Genomic DNA, 20,517 nt, shown 5'->3' with positions numbered 1-20,517 from the left:
TGACAACACAAGACATCCAATCCTTTTTGACTGGGAGATGGATTGGACATCTAGTGATGTCATTGGTGCTGACAGGTGAGCATTTATGTCCAGCCCTTCCAATTAAACACTATGAAATTAAACTAACAAGCCAAATAAATTAACTTTAGGGGTCATGTAAATTGCTAATTAATACCAAATGTTAATCATTGTACATGGTGTCGATGCCAGGTCGTCATGGGGTTATTTTTATTTTTATTTTTTCATTACCAATATAAACATGCCCATACGTGAAGGGCAAAACAATGCTCTACCGTTAGGTGCCAGCAAGCACAATTAACCTGTGAAACCACTTGTTGCCGTTCACACTAACAGAATCCGGATTTCACAGAAAATGTATTTGGGTGTAAAGTCGTAGTGTTTACTCATAATGTCGTGATTTTTGGTCCACGGTGACTACCATGGTTAAACATTGAGTGTTTCACGCCTACAATCAAAAACAGCACCTCCTGTTGCACTAGTAACCGTTTTCCACTTTATAGATGATGTCATCTTCGACCAGTGAGTGGAGGCACGCGAATGACTCCGGCTGCCTTGCAGCAACCACCCTGCACCATTCAGCTACATTTATCGGAAACTAAGATAGTTTGCTTTCAAATCAAAAGTAATTTTCGTAATAGGTTCATTGTGATTTCAACATTGCGGTCATAATGATTTGAAAGTAGATTTAAATATTTATGTAAAGCATTATGGTATGAATTTATCGCACTAAACATTTAAATACATCACACTTTCATGTCTTTTTGTATGTTATTTTGAAAACCAAAGCGGAATCAGTTGTCTAACAGAATCAGATAGGTGGGCAGGTCTTGCTCGCCTCGTTGTCTAGCATTCGGCGACTGCTGCAGTAAAGAAGGCGAAGCCAACTCATTTGGAAGGAAGCATAAACAGGGACTTGTTATCTAGAAAGAGGGCTTAAGTCGCTGCGGAGAAGGTAATTATTATTTTTTGTTGTTTGCAAAAAAAGCTTGACTTTTATTCAAAAATCCTTTCGCGTGACACAATAGTTGTGACTCATTTAGGGTGGTGGCTCCTGCTCCTAACATTCGCCCTGTTCCCCTCTTGGACAAACTAACCTCCGCCTAACCAATTGTGGATTGTTATTTCTCTTTTTGGGTCATTTCAAGTTGATATTTTTAAGTGCGACACATGTAATATTATCAATCACGTGTCGTTTTGGACACTTTGTTCACCGCGGCGACCTGTATAAGGTAAATCTAATGAGCCGCCTGGTCTATTCCTGGACAGCTTCATTAATTAATCTTCTAATTTTTTGTCATTAAACCATAGAGCATCATTCAACTCAATAAAACTTCAATTTTGTAATACATGTTTACTTTAAGACGTTTGGCGAAAATGTTGAACAACTTTAAAGGTCCGAGAAATGTTTTTTTTCCCCAGAAGGAAACGATTACCCCCCTAAAACGTCCCCATGGTGGTATCTTCCGCATTCCTATGGGAATGAAGGGGCTCACAGGATTATGTCATACATCCTTTAAGGCTTCCCATTTAAATTGATCTGTACTAAAACCTGAACGGGTAATATATTTCTTTGGTTTAAAACCTTCAGACAAAAAAATCAGCAGGTTTATTTAGGTATGGAATTGCCTTAAATTATGAGGAAAATACATAAAGTACGTCCGCCTCACTGTTCTCAGACTGAGGGTTCAATTCCGGTTGGGTTCTGACCTTCCAGTGTGGAGTTGGCATCTTCTCCCCTTGCTGCTTGGATTTTCCCGGGTACTTTGGTTTTCTCGCACATCCAAAAACATGCATGGATGGCTGGTTGAACACTACATTGTCGTTAGGTATGAGTGTTACCATAAATGGTTGGTTGTTTGTCTCAATGTACCCTGCAATTGGCTGACAACCAATTCATGGTGTCCCCGCCTACTGCCCACAGTTGGCTGGGATTGGCTCCAGCACTCCCATGACCCCTGTGAGAATTAGCGGTGAAAATGAATGAATATTACAATAATTTGAATCTGGGTGAGTTATCAAGATTCCCCTGGCAAGAATCAATATATTATTTTAAAGGTGTTTCACTTTAAAAAAAGAACTAACGGGTAAATATAACTGTTGATAACTCGTTGACTGCCATTAATGGTGAAAGACATGCAATCCATGTGATGTTGGAGGACTGACAGCAGATGAATGAATCCTCATGGTTATTCGCTGCCATCCTCACAGTTCAAATGGATTGAATGTCTCGTAGTGATGAGTTCATTTAAATTCAGAGCAGAATGATGAATATTGTTGGTTTTTGTGTTTATTAGTAATGTTGATGTGTTTCACGTCAGATTTAGAGCGATGACATTTTCATATCCCGCCCCCTCACGGTGGTGGGGACAGCCGGCGTCTACCAGCTGACTCTACCTCTGCTTCTGCCTCTTTGTAACAAGTTTGGCCAAAGAATCAGGGAAAAATTCTTGGCATGCGGTATCTTTGTAATGAAACTTATATCAAATCAGATATTGCTACATGAAATGGACAAAAACAAACATTGTTTTTCCACTTAGTAATTGTATGCGAAAATTAGGGCTGGGTAATGTGTAAAATTATTTATAATAGTTGTTAATGGCTTCAAGTCCTCCATTAATTATGATTCATCATGTTTGATGCACAATTGATTATTCTAAAAGGAGTGCAAAGCCCATTTACATGTTTGATGTACTTTAATATGAATGAAAATGTGTTCTTTGAAGGGAAACAAGCCAACATATTCAGAAAATGTATTTGAGATATAAATATCTCACTCATTGTAAGATGTGAAGATGTGATAAATCTGACTTGAGGGGGGGAAAAAAACTAAATTCCAAGAAATTTTCCAGAGTTAAAAGGGGAAGTCATTGTTTCTGTATGTGTCCCTTTGACTACCCCGCTATCTCCGGCTCTACCTCGCAGGTCAAAGTCACATTTAACTCGTTGCATAAGAGCCGCCGGCCCCTAAGACGCACGAAGCCTCCTTAGGGAAAGAACGAGGCGGTGTGTTCATTAACCCGCCGCATTGTTGGAATATTTGCACGGCAGCCTCGGTGTGTCTCAGTGTATCGGTGTTAAACGCTACCATTCTTATCGTGCCTTTCACAACGCCCACTTTGTGATCGTCTCCATTACCAATTCACGCGTGATAAAGGCCGTCAACCAGTTTATTGTTTACCAGGTTGTCCGACCGGAAAAGTTCGTTTTGATGGAGATGTTTGCAGTGTTCAATAAGAAATCCGCTCACCCAAAGACTTTGCATAGTCGCACATGATCTCGCAAGGAATTCTCAATAAATTGGTGCATAAGAAGTGGAACAGGCGCTGTATTCACATCTCCTTTTTAGGTATTTGTACAGCTTCCCGAGTGATCGGAAGCAATTTGTATTTTCTTACTCAATCTGTTTTTGTTTCATTTGCATGTGTCCAATTTATTCATCATTTGATATTAGACAAGCCAGTTGAACCAACATTACTGTTGACTGGAAGGAAGTGGTTGGTCCATTTGTTGAACAAACTGCATTCAAACCAGCGTGCCAATTATAATATATTCATTTATAACAAAGACAAACCTGGCACAAATGACAAAAAAACTCAATTTTGCTGTTTCAACCATTTGGTGAACTTCCTGTCATGCCTTTTTTATTTTTTTAAGCTTTAACAGTTTCTTGTTTTAAAAAAAAAAAAAAAATTTGCTTTAACAGTTTCTCTTTTTCTTTCTTCTGCACACTCTGGCTACATGTGATTAATGGTGCGTGCACACTCGCATGTGCAGGGCAAGTAGGCTGGCTTCCACAAAATTACGCACAGGAAGTGGATTGTTGTTTTTTGTCGGTGTGCGAGAAGGGGGGTTCTCATGTGCTCATTGGACTGCTTGGTTAAAAAAAAACAATGCTGATATGAAAACCTTTGTGGTGAAGGTGAGAAAAAACGGGGAGTTGGATGTTGTCAGTTTGCATAAAGGCCTCTTCCATAAATGGATAAAATCAGATGCAGTTTGGATTAGATATAGATTAGACCAGTTGAACACTATTTATGTTGTTCACAACTATTTTGATCATCACTTAATTATTATGAAACATTGTTTACCCCGAAAAAATCCACATCCTTTTATTTTAAACCTCTTAACAATAATTATAAGATTTATATGTGGTCATTGACTGATAATCTTTGTAAAAAGAATTTAGCTTTGGAAGACAATGATACTTTGTAATGTTACGATCATTGCTGATGTCGGACAAAATGAGAAAACATAAAACACTGAATTATTTTTTCGCTAAGTGAAATATGATTAAAAAAAAAAAGTGATGGAATTTCTTCACATTGAAATGACAACTTTCAATGCAATTTATGATTTTTTTCAGATAGAAATAATTTAAAATGTAGGCCAGAGTAATAAAACTAAGTGTTATTTATATATAAACCAGTTAACCAACTACACAATCAAATCAAATAATATCCGATTAGTTGACTAGCAAAATAATAGTATGTGGGAACCCTACATGGAAATAGTCATGAAATCATAATTGGACACTTGACTTGAATCTTTTTCTTTGCAGCATCGTCGTTTGACTCCATTGCCTTTTGTCCCAACAGATATGGCGGCCATTCGGAAAAAGCTGGTGATCGTTGGCGATGGCGCTTGCGGGAAAACGTGCCTCCTCATCGTTTTCAGCAAAGACCAGTTTCCTGAAGTCTACGTGCCCACAGTGTTTGAAAACTACATCGCTGATATTGAAGTGGATTGTAAACAGGTTGGTACAATGCTTTAATTAAACAAAACCCCAGTTCCCGTCAATGGTACCCAATGACTTTTTACCAATACTGAAGGTGCTAAATCCACCAGTGTCACATCGAGTGTGAGCTTCAGATGTCTTGTTTTGTCCAAGGGATTTGTTCCCGCTACACAGGATCAGCCCTTATCAGGAAAACAGGAAATGAGTCTACCTCACGGCTTCCCTTACAGACGGGGAAGGACCACGTCGTCCTCGCAAATCCCCGCTCCATCCCTCAGGACTTTCCTCCTGCTGCGATAAAAGTCTCTCATTTCCTGTCATTTTGCCACTTGGATGAAAGGAAACTCCAACTCAAGGATCCACAGTGGCGCTTTGTTCCTGTGGGGAGGGATCACTGTGACTTTTAGAGGATTTACACCCCACCCCTCCGCTTTAGAATTAGACTGTTATACAACCAGATCAAATGGAATTTGTGCTTTGACTAAAATCACTCACCTACAAGCAGATGGGTTTTTTTCTCTAAAATTAGCCCTTTTCTGCTTCCTGCTGTTTTTTTGTAACTCCCAAAAGCCTAAAGCTCGTGGGAGCGCGCTCGCTCCGATCGCTCATGCGTCGTGCTGCCGCCACCCACCTTCTGCCTCTGCAGACCTCTATTTTAGGCCCTGCATTCTCTCTCGGAGTTTTAACAGACGGCTCTTTCAGTTTTTTCGCTTGAATCCACGGTCGGCTGAAACATTAGCAAAAGATTGTAGCAGAGCACAGAAGGTATTTGGTTTTGATGCTTGCTAATCTCCCACTTTCCATAATTGAATTAATTAGCAGCTCGTAGGGATGAGGCCAATCCCCGTGTGCGTTCCCACAGCCGCGACAACACGTCAAAGACTATGATTAAGCTAGAATGATGATGAGGGTAGCGCCGTCACCCAAATTTCATGCCACCGAAACAGCCTGCCCACTCTTGAGTGTGAAAATATATATCATTTTAATTGACTTTCTACCAGTGGTTATGACACAGGATGGGTTTTGAACGTAAGAAAATGTTGACTTTGATTGACTGCTGTCACGCACATTTCCACACAGAAATTGACTTAACGAATTTGATGTATTCACCACGTCCTGTGTTTATGCAGGTGGAGTTGGCATTATGGGATACTGCGGGCCAAGAGGACTACGACAGATTGAGGCCACTTTCCTACCCGGACACCGACGTCATCCTCATGTGTTTTTCCATCGACAGCCCGGACAGTTTAGGTATGTTTGTGTTCTTTGGTAGTTCCCAATGAGTCACAAAAAAGTGTTTGGCTACATGTGATGATGTCACTCCATAAGCAGCCTGATGGCAAGTGGGATTATTGCAGCTAAAAACACCCTTGCCTCGAGCAGCTTGCAGAGCAATCCATCATTACAAGTGACTGTCCTCCTTTTTATAGTCAACCCCCTTGAGTATTTTATCTCATATCCTTCTCTTCTCTCTCTTTTTTTTCCCACACTGTGGCTCTCTGGGGACAGAAAACATTCCTGAAAAATGGACGCCGGAGGTGAAGCACTTTTGTCCCAATGTCCCCATCATCCTGGTGGGGAACAAGAAGGACCTGAGAAATGATGAGCACACACGGAGAGAGCTGGCCAAGATGAAGCAGGTATGCTAGCAATAGTCTGGCCGCATGGCGCGCTTAGAAAAGAGAAAACGAGGGTGGATGGGTGGAAAAGTGAAATAATTTTCATGATTGAATATTGCACCAAATTGTTTTATGAAGTGAAACCGGAAAGCAATAGTGGCATTAACACTCGCGACCAGTCCAGAATGTGACCCACCTCTTGTCCAAAATCAGATGGGTAATGCTTAAGCAAGTGCATCCTTACATTCGGCAGGTCAGAATTCTTAAAATTGACTGCAGGTTGGAAGATTCAACAAAGGTCGAATGCTGTATATCACAGGTGTCAAAGTGGCGGCCCCGGGGCCAAATCTGGCTCGCCGCATCATTTTGTGTGGCCCGGGAAAGTAAATCATGAGTGCCGACTTTCTGTTTTAGGATCAAATTAAAATGAAGAGTATAGATGTATATTAAATTTCCTGATTTTTCCCCCTTTTTAAATCAATAATTGTAATGTTTTAATCCATTTTTTCTGTGTTTTTAGTTCAAAAATCATTTTGTAAAATCTAAAAATATATTTAAAAAGCTAAAATAAACATTGTTTTAGATCTATAAAAAACTGAATATTCAGGTCTTTTAATCCATTTATAAAAAGTCTATCTAAGTTTATCTAAAATGGTCCGGCCCACATGAAATCGAGTTGACGTTAACGCGGCCCGCGAGCCAACCCGAGTCTGACACCCCTGCTGTATATTAAAACAAAAACATTTGCGGTCACCAGTAACTCCTTTGTCTATCATGCAGGAGCCGGTCAAGGTTGAGGAAGGCCGCGAGATGGCCAACAGGATCAACGCCTTCGGATACCTGGAGTGCTCCGCCAAGACCAAGGACGGTGTACGGGAGGTGTTTGAGATGGCCACCAGGGCGGCACTGCAGGTCCGCAAGCGCAAGAAGAGAAGTGCCTGCACCCTGTTGTGATCACGCTACCATCAAGCGCAGTTGTTAAAAAAAAAAAGAAACAGGAGAGAGAGAGGAAGAAAAAAATAACACAAAAAGGACTGACCTTTTTCCCCCCCAATGGCATCTTTGTACTGTATCCTGCATTTCATAGTAGGAGTCAGGCAGGTGAATTATACGCAAAACGGAAAGGAAATGAACTTTGTTTATATTAGAAATTGACGTTTTGGGGGGGGAAAAACTGTTTTTCTGTTTTCTTTGGTCTTCAAAACAAAAAGCATGTTTTTGATTTTGTAACCCGGCAGCAAAGAAACGTGGACGCTTGAGCACCATTGTCGAGCGAGGGCGGGCAGCGTCCTTCCTCGCTAATGTTCCGTCTCTCTGAGGAAGGTCCCGTCCAAAGAGTTTACTCCCGCTAAATCAACGCACGCGTTAAAAGCTAGTGCCTTTTTGTACGTTTTCTACATCCCGGTTACTTCTCTTTTTGTTGTCATTGCTAAATACGCCGAGGCGTTGGCTGCTGTTCATGCTCTTGCCTTGTACGTGTCAAGGATAAATTGCCTGTTCCTATTACGTGATAAACGCGGAACACCCGAGCGCTCGCCAAGTTAATCCAGATGCATTTGCTAACAGCTGCATTATCCAAGTACAAAACTGCGAGGGGGAGAAAAAAAAACACACACACATGAACACAACATATTTAAATTTTTCTTACCGACGTGCCCACCCGCCGCCAGAATCCGCGTTCAACTGGTTAGCCCACAACTCGAGTCTTGCTATCATCGTTTCCTCGCGTAGGTTTTCAGCGGGTCGTCATTCTTTGGATATTTGACGGGAGTTGAGTGAGTGACAGCGAGGAGTTTTTCCCCCCCTTCTGGTGCCTTGTTGTTTTTGGTGTGCCATCAGAATTCCGGACTAGACCTGATTGACCAGATGAGCTCGAGTTTCCTTTTTAGCAGTTTACAAAAAAAAAAACTGGCACATTCTGCTTCAAGGTGAAATTTCAGGGTGAATTTAAAACCTGATATTCAACCCAAGAAGCTGAATATGATTTAGTTTTTTTTTATGTCTTGAATACTATTTCACGGTTGTCAAGTTAACCACATCTTCATCCTCGCTCAGCGTAACCTACAAAAACGGTCGTAAAACGCTTCCTTAGCTTTAAATCTCTCCGCAAATTCATTCACGGATTTGACCGTCCACGGGCTCCCTGAAGGCATCGTCAATGGTGCATTCGAGGCCTGGCCAACAACCTTCCTCAGGCAGACCGCATCCCTATGTTGCTCATTGGTATCATTTAACATGTGTTTGCATGGAAACTATTTTTTCCATTTGTTTTTTTTTCTTTTGCAGGATAGGCTAATGAATGTATAACAAAGATGTATTATTTGCTCCAGCCAGTGTGCAATAATACACTACAAGCACACTGACTGACAAAAAGAAATAGTAGAACACTTCAGAGGCAGTTCTTATCAGTGCACATTAACCTCATCGCTGTTAAATTGCGTTTCTCGGATTGTGGCGGTCATGCTGTCGAAAGAGCGGCATTCCCAGAATGTGTCGTGCATAAGCTTGCTTGTGAGTGGCAGCTCAGTGGCACGTCACTTTTTTTCCCTTCTTCACTGAGAGCATTTCTCATGGTAAAATGCAGATTTGGACACAGTCTCTGTCGTACACGGCTTTGTTAACAATGAATGTTTCATCCCAAGTGAACGTTGTTAATAAACTATTTTTGCGAGCAGATGGATTCTGTGAAGTCGTATCTAGTATATGTGTATATATGTATATATGTATGTATATATATACATATATATATATATATATATATATACGTATATATACATATATATATACATATACATATATATATACATATATATATATATATATATATATATATATAATGTCAATTGATTGAAGTAAATCAAGAATAAATGTGGTTTGATACATTTTATTTGTATAAACTTTTTTTAAAATATGATGTTAACCAGTTTGCACTAATTGTAATCATAGTACTACAGCATAGTTAAAGCATGATCCTAAAATGTAGTCATTCTTGTTCTCCAGTTCAAAATGAAACTGTAGTTGGATGTGTTACGCTCCTCCAACCAGCAGGTAGCGGAAGTGAGTAGTGGATAGTGGCGGAAATTCAGCTAAGTGTGATTTAGCGCAATTGCCTAAACGAAGAAGAAGAGGAGCAACAGAGTGGGGGGTCGAATTTTTTGTATGAAGATCGAGGTGAAGTCTGCAGTTTTCCGGACACAAAAATAGCTAAAACTATTTTCTGAAGGTAACTACCGAGCGTGCTTGTGTTCTAACAGACATGCGAGTTAATGGTACTTGAAGAAAAACCACGTGTAGCTGCTTTGTTCGTTTTCGTTTGCTGACTCGTGAGCTAAGCTAACAGCTAAGGGCTAACACGGAACATGTACGTAATATTATACGTACCGAACGCATCAAAGCTAACGTGTCGAACTATTAAATAGGTGACTGAAATTACACGCTAACTTGTCGTCCACGTAAAGTTAACTTGCATTTCGATGGCTGTGGCTTTTTATCCCCGTGCAGTTTTCCGATGCTCACGGGTTCTTTGGCGGCAGACTCCATGTTGAATGTTCACAGTCCACACAAGCTACGCCGCAAAATAAGATTGCTTGATTTTGACCATTGTTAGCGACTCTAGACTGTAAAACTCACACAAATGAGTGCATTTGTCGAGTACTACAGGTGGATGAATGAGAGATGAAATACAGACACGTATTGTATTATCAGATAATGCATTCAGTATTATCCAAGAGCAGTTCAATGGACTTATGGGTACTTGCTAATAAAACGACATGCCGGATGTCGGCAGCATGAGGGATACATTTTTACATATTGCCGTTAATGATCAGTATAGTCACGGCATAAGAATTATAATTTGGGCACGATACTCCTTACGGAAGCAGTGCCATGGCAAACATCTTTTAAAACAAATCTCACAATTTACATTACTAAATATTTATATTCTAAATACTTTGGATGCTCCTGCTTTAAAGAAAAAAAATGAGTATCTAGCAAGGTAAACGTGCAATCGGGGTACTATTTTTGCGTAATGGTTAAAAAATACAAACTTTTATCCCCCTAAATAACTTTTCTTATTAACTTTTTTTTCAGACGCTCACAAAGTTAGCGGCGGCCATCTTCACTGTCCAGATTCCTGTTAAGGTAACTGCGACCTGTTCGTTGAACAGCATTCACTCATTCTGTAAATGTTTGCCTGTCATTTCTTTTGGAAACCTTTTGTATGGATGAGAAAGTTTTGCGCCGTGCCATCCAATTCTTTCAAGAGCAAATGATTTCTGGTGGCAAGACGTGTCGAAATTTTGGGTTCCTACGTTTGTCAAGACCCATTTCATTTATTCCATAGTCAATATTAGCCAAGAAATTTCCACTTGAATCACCATTTACAAGGACAGGTTGACAAGGTGGGCAAGAAGAAATTTTACACTCGTTTGGAATTTGCCTTCATGGATCGTTTCCACGTTCAATTTACTTGCGTCATTTTGGACGAACAATTTCACGGCTCTACGGTCATACTGAACAGGCGTTGCGCGGTATTTCGCGCGGTTCTTTTGCCCACATTGGAATCCCTTCTTTGGGAATACGAACATTCCGTCGTTGTACAGGGGGTCCAGGGTTCAACGTCACAATTAGCTAGTTCCCGTTGTGGTAGAATAATGCCAAATTTTCGAAGGCAAAAATGATTAATTATTTTTAGGTGTATTCTAGTGACAAATTTGAGTGTCCCGACTACTAAAAAGGATTCGGTAGCTACCATCGGAACAGAACTGAAATATAAACTGAGGACCCCCTGTACTCACCCGCGTAATAATACTCGACTGACAGTGGTCAATTGAAATGGCCTCTCTACAAATGACAGCAGGGATCCTTGTCGCCGCATGTTGAAGATTCCTTTATACCACCCATGCTCAAGTGGACTTTGTGATTTGATGAACCCAATGCACCTGGTTGCTCAACCTCAAAGACTCCGACGCGTGTTTACGTTTCCTGCGTGATTTTAATTTCTTCATTTCCAATGCACTCCCCCCTTGCTTCATTTATAACTTTTCATCCTACCGAAAAATTTTGCTCGCTTATGCCCCCCCATTGACATGTTTCAGGATTGTGGACGCTCGTATACACTCAAAACAAAAAAATTGCGGGCTTTTCCGAACGTACGAAGAACAATTCCGCGAAATCTTGGAATCAAGTCATGTCTCGCAGAACAAGCCGGAGTCCATCGCCAGCAAGCTTCACTCGCGCCTGTAGCAGTAATAATCCCAGAGAGATGGAGCGCAGGATTTTTGTCGGGAATTTGCCGACGTCTGACATGGAAAAGAAGGATTTGATTGAGATTTTCAGCCCATACGGAAAGATATGTGGTCAGTAAACACTTCTTCTGCAACAAAGTTCATAATTTGAAGACAATTGTCTAATTTGCAACTTTCATTTAACCTGACTCATTAGCATGTAATACTGTAAATCAATTCACATGCTTGCCTAAATGGGTACGTATCAATTCCAGTATTTTTCTTGTAGCACTTAAAATTTCCCTTTTTCAGGCGTTTCCCTGTTTCGTGGATATGGATTTGTACAATTTGAACGTGTAGAGGAAGCGGAAGCTGCAAAGATGGCCCAAAAGGGTCGAATTTATAAAGGTTATAGAATAGGTAAGCCCTGACTGCACCAAGTCTGACTATACATCTTCTACAATACATGCAGATAAATGAATAAATGCTAATACGGAGGTTTATATACACTATGAAACGCTTGTTTCTCCTAAATCTTAAAACAGATTTAACTTTTCCTGTTCAAAGTTGGGATTGAAATAACTCCGCAGTCAGGATAACCCTGTTAAATAAAGATTCAACTAAATTGCTTACTAAGTATATTATTTGAAGCACGCTGCTGCTCGTTGGAACTTCACCGGAGAAAAGGCAGATGAAGATATCCGGCAGAGTATTGTAGACCTGCATGAGTGATTCATCCTTGGGTGCAATTTCCAGATACTTAAGCGCCATGTTAAATCACCACGGACATTTCTTGTCACACCTGTCAAGAAGGTGGTTGTTTCTGTTTCCTGGAGAAGTCTTTTAGTGTGAAATGTGCAAATTCACAAACTCAAGCAAAAGACCTTAAGATGCTGGCTGAAACTAAATCATCTTTTGTCAATGACAGTAAGACAAGCCATGGCCTCTGTGCCATCAAACCCAAAAAAATATTCCAAACACATTGGACTAATACCTTTATTTTTGGATGTATCCTGTTGTTGGAAGCTGGTAAAATTGAAGTATCACAATAAGCATTGTCATGCATGAAGAAAAAAGGAATCTTACAAGCTGAAGAACCAAATCCAACTTTCAAGGAGAGGCCGCACGTAACCGATTAATGGCATTATCAGGAAAGAGCATGGAGAAATCCTGAAAAAGCATCAAGATATCAGTCAGGAAGTTAAAGCTTGGGAGCCAATGGAATAGAAAAAGACTGGAAGCATACTGCAAAGCTGGTTAGCAAATTGGACAGGCCATCACAGAAAAAAAGATCTCCCACCAAAAATGGCATTTGGGAAATATATTATTTTGACAATCCTAAATGGCTTAAAACAGGAAAAGTTTTGTCAAAATTTATGTCAGACTAGAAAGAATGTGTATGTAAACATTTGGTTAGCATTACAAATGAAATGACTTTGTAGGCCACAGGCGGTAAATGACATGTGTTCCGGATTATCAACGTTAAATTGAAATACTAAGAATGTTGATTTTTGACATAATTCGTCATAATTTGCTGTTTCTTTTTTTCTGAATGGAAATTATGTTGTTGGAGACATTTGGAATGATTGGCAGACACAACAAATAAAAGCAGTTGTACTATTAGTGTAACTTCACCCAATTGTCTGCATTTCCTTTGCAATGGCTTTAATGTGTGAGCCTGAAATGCGCCGTCCTACCAGTTTTTTCGACGGAAAAGAATTTCTTCCCCGCCATCGTGAACGCAATTTGGCAGACGGGAACTCCACCCGCTGCATTTTGACTTCTCGTCCAATAAAGAAGCTCAAGTTTGGAGTAACGGCACATTTGCATTTTGGACCGTTGGAATTTCTATGGCGTCGAGGTCTTCGGTTTATTTTGCGCGAAATCTGATTGACATGTCATTGTTTTTTGTTCAACGTTTGGATTGATTTATTTTCAGATGTAAATATGGCAGTGGAACGACGGTCAACTAAACCTCATTCCCAGCAGAGCCCTCCACGCAGGTAAAGTAACACGAATTCGGTGGGAAGACCTTCCATCGTCTCTTGGGCAAGATTTTAAACCGCAAACGCTCATGGTTGACGGCCATATGAACACTTAGGGAGGTTTGCGAGCCAGGATTATTGTAGTTGCTTCAATTAGTTTAGTGGCAGGAATTTTAAAAGTAAAAAATAAACCTGTTGGCAAAAACATCTTCATGAAATGTTCTTCTACATCTTTCCATTTTGGTTTTGATGTGCAATAGGAGGGAAGGATTAGTGGCAAGTTAGTGCTATCCCAATTTCCTGTGGAACACCAATATCAGGCTAATGCTCTCCTCACCATGCCTTGTTGCATGAAGTCTTGAAGCCTGCTCCACCGTGAGGCGAGACATCTGACAACCAGAACAGTCCAGTTCTAATTGATTCAATATTCTGACAAGTGGTTTCTCACCTGTTTTTGCATCATGGACTAAACTCGCAAAAAAAATTTATCGGAGACTGATTTCCCTCCCAACAAGCCCAGTCATCTTATCTTGTGAGCCATAAAAGGTAGCGTTGGACAGAAACCCGGACTCTTCAAGACCAAGAATTGAAGGATTTTCTTTATTCGGTGTTGTTATTGGACAAATTTTCGTGAGGAGTCGGAGCTCAACTTGCCGCTGCTGCGCTTGTTCTTCTTTAGCGTTATGTCTCGTTTTGCTCAAATTTGAGCTCTTAAGATTAGTTCTCTGAAATACGGCACCGATGCCAGTGTTAGAGGTGCGCGGTCCAACAATCACGACATTTGTGAAGTCTCGTTACGTCAAATGGGCCTAGTGTACAAAAATGGTAAGTTCGGTTCAAATTTGCGGGAAACTCAAAGGTTGATCTCCGAGACAAAGCCAGGACTCTGCAGTTTTCGACCGTAACACCTTTTTGGGGATTGACCTGTGGTTACTGAAACTTACTTCGACAATTTTTACTGGAACAGCGTCGAACGTGCAGAGATTCGGGTTATATAAAGTTCAAACAATGTTGTAAACCAAGGATTCCCTCTTTGCCCAAAAATCTGTTTCCAACATTTTGTGGGTGTAAAGTCTGCCTTCATAGCAACTGCATCTTTGAGACTATAGACTTAGAATTAACCTTTGGATAAAAATCTTCAATTTTTAGGAGATAAAATTTAAAATGTAATTAAAAATTTAATCAAAATGATTTTGAGGCAAGGCAAGTTTCAGGACTGGTGTGGCAAAAAAATACATTTCAAATCCAAACTTGTAACTTGCCCAAGGACTACAGCTAAGGTTATTTTTGTAGGTAGCTTGCATTATTTTCTGGCACAAACTGAAACTCCTGGTTTGGAGTTACACTTTGAAACTTAAAAATGTCTGTCAAACCAGTCCTGGGACATCATTAACACACTTCAACTTAATTCCGTGTTGGTCATTTTCTCAAACTTAAAGCTTTTGCACATTTTGCCCCAACTTATTTTGCTTACCATTTCCAAACTTTGGGATAATGGAAGGTTTTATTCTTGTGCGGAGTGACCTTTTTCTTGTTTCTTTTTGAATGTGTGAATGCCGGCATTACAGCTTTTTGTATCATTCTGAGGAAAACAACACTCAACTGATCAAATCTCCAGCAGGGAGAATCAAAAGGTCTTTTGTTTCGTATTGACTTTCTGATTGTTTGTGTAAAAGTATATCATCAATGTATATACTAAGCAATGCCTTTTCGTGTCGAACATCCACCATACACGGTCCCATCACCCATACATATGTGGCATGTGTTGTTGGACTGTGTTTTTTGAGTGTTAAGTTTAACATCTGCAACGACAGGTATTTTCAATTGCGGAACTTGTTGAATAGCTGTTTGTTTGAATGATTCCTGTATTAACATAATTCAACTGATCGAGTGGATTTATTTGGCATCTTATTAATTTGACTTTCCATTTATTATTTTCACTCCTAAATATCTCGACCTGTAAGACTGAAATCTGGTAGATTTTTAGTAAACAAAAAAATACTTCTATTTTTTTTCCTCCCTTGTCTCATTTAGCCATCAGTTCTTATGAATGTAACACATTTACTTCTAAACCACGCAATCGGTATCTGCAGCAATATTTAGATATCTAAAATGGAAAATTTCTTTCGGAATCGGCAGTAAAAAATCTCCCATTTTCGTGGTGGATTTGGGATTGTTTACAAACAGGGCCACTTATTTGTTCACAATGGAAGAACACTGGAGTCGTCTGGGTCACATTAATTGGTGCATCTATTCCCCGCTGTGATATTTTAGGTTTCCATACTATTACCTGTGTATGCATCTCTCCCCCTCTCACTTCTACCAACTTCTGCGCAGGGCATTTGGTGGTTACGGGGACGGGAAAGAGCCACGGCCCCGGTCCCGCTCCCGCTCTCCAGGTAACCCTCGTGAGCCCCGAGACCGCGACGCTCGTGACCCCCGAGATCGCGACAACCGCGAAGGACGTGACGGGAGGAGCTCTCCGGGCAGGGAACCGAGACCAGGAAGCCACCCTCGCGACCACGAGTATCGTTATCGCGGTTCCGATGGCAGAGACAAGGACCTGAGAAGCCCACGAGATCCCGCCTATAAGTAAAGTCTACATTTCAATCTATACTTGCTCTAAGGACCTTTTATGTAATCCTTTTGTTGAATTTTTTTTGATACAACAGATTGGATTATGACCGTTACTACCGTGGTGGAAACCCCGCTGACGACTACTACAGAAGAAAGGATGAACCATTTAGGGACCAGTACAGGGACCCATGGAATGGCCGTCGGGAGGCTGAAGGTGAGTCACCCATTAAGATTTCTGTCAGTTATCGATTGCCAGCTCAAATGCATCGGGTTACTAATGTCATTGATGGCAAATGATAAGATAAAGCTCGCTTCATCCGTCATGCCCAGCAGATGATCGCGTTCGACCAGAGGAGCGCAGACGCAATGAGTTGTATCGACAGTACTACGAAGAACTGCAACGGCGCCAAGAAACAGATCGCCCAGTCGACTGTTCCGTAATCGTCGTCAACAAGGCCCAGAAGTAAGGCCGGCCGGCTTCTCTTTCTGAGAAACGTCCGTTCGAGGGAAGAAGTTTGATTGCGTGTGCCTTCCCGACCAATAGCCGGGAGTATGCCGAGACAGTTGGCCGCAAAGTGCACGACTTGGGCATGGTGGTCGACCTGATCTTCCTCAACACCGAAGTGTCACTGACACAGGCGCTGGAGGACGTGGGCCGCGCCCGCACACCCTTTGCAATCATCATTACCCAGCAGCACCAGGTGCACCGATCCTGCACAGTTAACATCCTCTTCGGCACGCCTCAAGGTAAGCGTCCCCTTGTGCAAGATGTACTCAAGCAATTTCAAAACAGGCGTGCTCAGTTACTAGCGTACTTTATTGCTGTGAATCGATATTAAATATGCTGTAATTTTGACTTTCCAACTGAGTTGGTGTCATTTAGTCACGCATTGTGGTACGATGGTTCCACAGAGCACCGCAACATGCCAATGCAGGATGCTATGATGCTGATCAGCCACAATTACGACACTTATAAGATGGAGAACCGCGAGAAGGAGCGTGAGGAGATAGCACGCAAGGCCGCTAAAATGGCTGACGACGTGTTGCTTCGCGACCCCGACCGCGAGAGCCACCCCGTCACCGTACTAACATCCATCACGCTACTGGCAGAAAACAGGTATGAAAATGAAATCGCTCAGGTGAGTTTTCTCATTCGTGAAACAACAGTGTGACATGAGATGACAAATAATACTTTAAACGAGTACCCGCGCCACGGTGAGTAATGTTAAGTTTCTCGTGGAGAACTCAAAGACCAATTATGGTTAATTTAACAGCTCTTTGCGGAATTTGGAAATGCTTTACTTGTGGGCAATAACAGTGATTATTCTTTTGTTTGGCAATTTACTCACATATAAGCCAGTACAGACACACTTCCTAGTTGTCCTTACGTTACTTCCTTTTTGGAAGGAAATTGTACATTAGTGATTATGGAATCAAACAAAATTCCGCTTAGATTTTTTTTTTTATTTCTTCGAAAGTGACAACTATTACAGTAATATGAACTATCGATATTTCGACATTAGAAGCAATTTGGCCGCCACAACATCTTAAACTTCTGGTAAGAAAATTGTAATTTCTGTCATTAAAAAGCATCAGGTTCTCAGCTAGACTTATTTTATTTTTCAAATTGAATAATTTGATATTTTGCATTTACAAAAACAGACATTAACTTCCTCCCCGATATTGACCCCAAGCATGTGCATTTGATTCATACACTATCTCAGAATTACTACATGCGATGATTTTTCTTAAGATTTTCCCTTCAAAGTAAGACATTTGTACTCCCTATTAAAACCATGACCATGGAGGTGAAAATTGTGAATCAGGTGGTGACTTATATGTGAGAAATTGTAAAATTCAACGATTTTAAGGCAAATTTAAGAGTGCGGCTTATGTGCGAGTAAATGTGGTATTTGCCGCACGTTGGCTCAATAACAGTTGGGTATGTTGTCACCGGTAGGTTTTTAACGCCCGAAGAACTAGAAGGTATGATCTCATACCTCACCGACAAACGTACTCGACTTGTACGAAATCCTGCGGACCCCCTTGCAGGTACAACTCTTCATCATTCGTGGTCGTTGTGGTAGTGTGGTCACACGCTAATCGTTGTCTCTGGACAGCTGCTGTCCTTCCCGCCACTGCTGAAGTGCCGCCTGCAGTGGGCATGGGAACATCAGCAATGGGTCCTGGCCTTTCTTCCCGGGTGGCGCAGCAACAGTCGGGCCTCATGGCGTCCCAGTCTGGCCACATGGCGTCCCAGTCTGGCCACATGGCACCCCAGTCTGGTCTCATGGCACAGCAGCAGACTGGCCTTATGGCACCCCAGTCCAGTCACATGGCACCGCAGTCCAGTCACATGGCACCCCAGTCCAGTCACATGGCACCCCATTCCGCTCACATGGGCCCTCAGTCCGGCCTCATGGCTCCCCAATCCATGGCGTCGCAGTCGACGTCTCTGGGCGCGCAGGCCAACTCCAACCAGGAGCTCCAGGCCAAAATTCTCAGCCTGTTCAAGAGCACAGCATCTTCAAGCGCCTCCGCGACTACAGCTCAGTCCCAAGACTACGGCTCGGCACGGTCTGCTGGGGCGGCAGCTCAGGGCTATGGAGTACCCATGGGCCGTGGCGCTGTGGCCTCGCCAGGTGGTCCTAGAGCTGGCAATGCTTCTGGCGGTATCAATTTTGATAACCCGAGTGTTCAGAAAGCTCTGGACACTTTGATTCAGAGCGGACCAGCTCTCAACCACCTGGTGAATAGCGGGAGCCTAATGCCACAACAACAACAACAGCAGCAGCAGCAGCAACAACAACAACAAATGCATCACCAGTCCCAAATGCACCAACAATCTCTTCAAGCAGGACGACCAGCTGCCAATATGGGCCAAATGCAGCAAATGTATCCTCGACATTACTAAATATCCGAAGACCTACTAGATGTATTTTGTAAGCAATTTTAACCTTTTTTTCGTTAGTTTTTTTATGGTGGCTGTGAATATTTGCATCCCATCTTCTGTTGCTATTAGGATATTTGTGCAGTCTTCACCCAGCATGTGTATTTTTAAGTTGATAGTCATCTCCGTTTATTAAAAAAGTCACCACACAACTGCTGTAATAAAATGGCATTGGTTTATTGCATTTTGTGCTGACAAATCTATAAAATACGGGTATCATAGCCAGAAGCCATAGAGATAGAAGCATTTGAAATGCAAGATAAAACTACTCTTTTCTCATTTTTTTAAATGTACCATGAAACACAATAGCGAGAATACATGTTGACTTTCCTTTTTTTTTTAAACCATAGAGTACTTAACTGACACTGACACAGAAAATAAACACTTGCACACTAACGCTATTTAATTTATTTACAGGTAGCCCACCCTCTCACCTCCCCGCACTCAGCACATGTGCAAAACACATCCCACCCCACAGAACCTAAAGGAATGATAGATACAACTTTACTGCACAATGACCAATTTTCAATGGTAGAATCTCTTCTAGATGTGTATTTGCAGTACAGTATATAATTACACTACATTTTCAAGAATCCACACAAAGTGTTTAGCTCGATTCCAGTGAATTAAAAACAAGGTTAAGGTTAGGATCATTAAAGTCCTCTTTAAGGGGACCCAAGTGACATTTTAAACTTTTTCAGATCATGAAGACTATCAAATCAGTAGGTGGTCTAAGATTGCGCTCTGGAATATCCTTGATGTGATTAACTCATTGGCTGCCAGTGATGTCAAAGACAGGAAATGAGTTAATGAGAGATAAGAGAAGTATAACTATAATGAGGTCTCTGATTAAGCCTTGTGAAATACCTTTGAGTTCAAGTACCCTTCAGATAAAACTACTATATTTTTTTAAATTATAAGAATCATATCTAAATAGTTTGGTACATTCCCCATTCAACACTTGGCTGTACAAAAATGGTTTGCATCTAATTCACTGGAGCACATCTGCACAATATGTCCATGGATATAGATGTGTATATATATATTTATATGTATAGTTAACATAAATATACTTTGGTAGTCATTTTCTCCAGATACATGAAAAATAGAATCTCATACTCTACTATAGTAATAATAATCATTTGGAAACACTTTCAGTGCTATAAGATAGCAAGGGGAGAAATACAGAGTCGTGTGACTGCAAAGTGGGGAGGGGGGCTATGGGGAGGGACACTAGCTAGCACAAACACTCAAATATATTGTCATGTTCATACGTGCATGCACACGTTTACACTGTGATTAAAGAGTGGCTCTGCTCGACACACTTGGACAGCCGCAACATTTTTTTCTTTTTTAAGTAATGTACTCAAGTGATGATTCCGCCATAATTTGGGGTACAATCTTA

At 41.2% G+C, this 20,517-nt stretch overlaps 2 protein-coding genes across 6 annotated transcripts; both read left to right on the top strand.

Annotated features, from left to right (window-relative positions):
* The first annotated feature begins 803 nt into the window (after positions 1–803).
* LOC144075237 (rho-related GTP-binding protein RhoA-D-like) lies at positions 804–9,049 on the top strand. The gene is made up of 5 exons (XM_077602084.1): positions 804–973; positions 4,617–4,774; positions 5,887–6,007; positions 6,266–6,396; positions 7,156–9,049. The coding sequence occupies exons 2-5, from the start codon at positions 4,619–4,621 to the stop codon at positions 7,327–7,329; spliced, it is 582 nt and encodes a 193-aa protein (XP_077458210.1). The 5' UTR covers positions 804–973; positions 4,617–4,618; the 3' UTR covers positions 7,330–9,049.
* A 383-nt stretch (positions 9,050–9,432) lies between these two features.
* Positions 9,433–19,296, top strand: ncoa5 (nuclear receptor coactivator 5). Of its 5 annotated transcripts, none has more exons than XM_077602075.1 (12): positions 9,433–9,598; positions 10,465–10,515; positions 11,575–11,732; positions 11,913–12,020; positions 13,540–13,603; positions 15,923–16,177; positions 16,258–16,376; positions 16,493–16,625; positions 16,707–16,909; positions 17,075–17,279; positions 18,123–18,214; positions 18,283–19,296. In XM_077602075.1, exons 3-12 carry the CDS (start codon positions 11,639–11,641, stop codon positions 19,074–19,076), a joined length of 2,067 nt encoding a protein of 688 aa, XP_077458201.1. In that variant the 5' UTR covers positions 9,433–9,598; positions 10,465–10,515; positions 11,575–11,638; the 3' UTR covers positions 19,077–19,296. The 5 variants fall into 5 exon arrangements, with proteins under 5 accessions (XP_077458201.1, XP_077458198.1, XP_077458202.1 ...); XM_077602072.1 differs by having other exon boundaries at positions 11,472–11,732; XM_077602073.1 differs by having other exon boundaries at positions 9,434–9,598; positions 11,472–11,732; positions 16,496–16,625.
* Positions 19,297–20,517: the final 1,221 nt, after the last annotated feature.

Source organism: Stigmatopora argus, chromosome 6 (assembly GCF_051989625.1).
Source record: "Stigmatopora argus isolate UIUO_Sarg chromosome 6, RoL_Sarg_1.0, whole genome shotgun sequence".
Lineage (NCBI taxonomy): Eukaryota > Metazoa > Chordata > Actinopteri > Syngnathiformes > Syngnathidae > Stigmatopora > Stigmatopora argus.
Note: the sequence above shows the minus strand (reverse complement) of the source record. Positions and strands in the feature narration are given on the sequence as shown.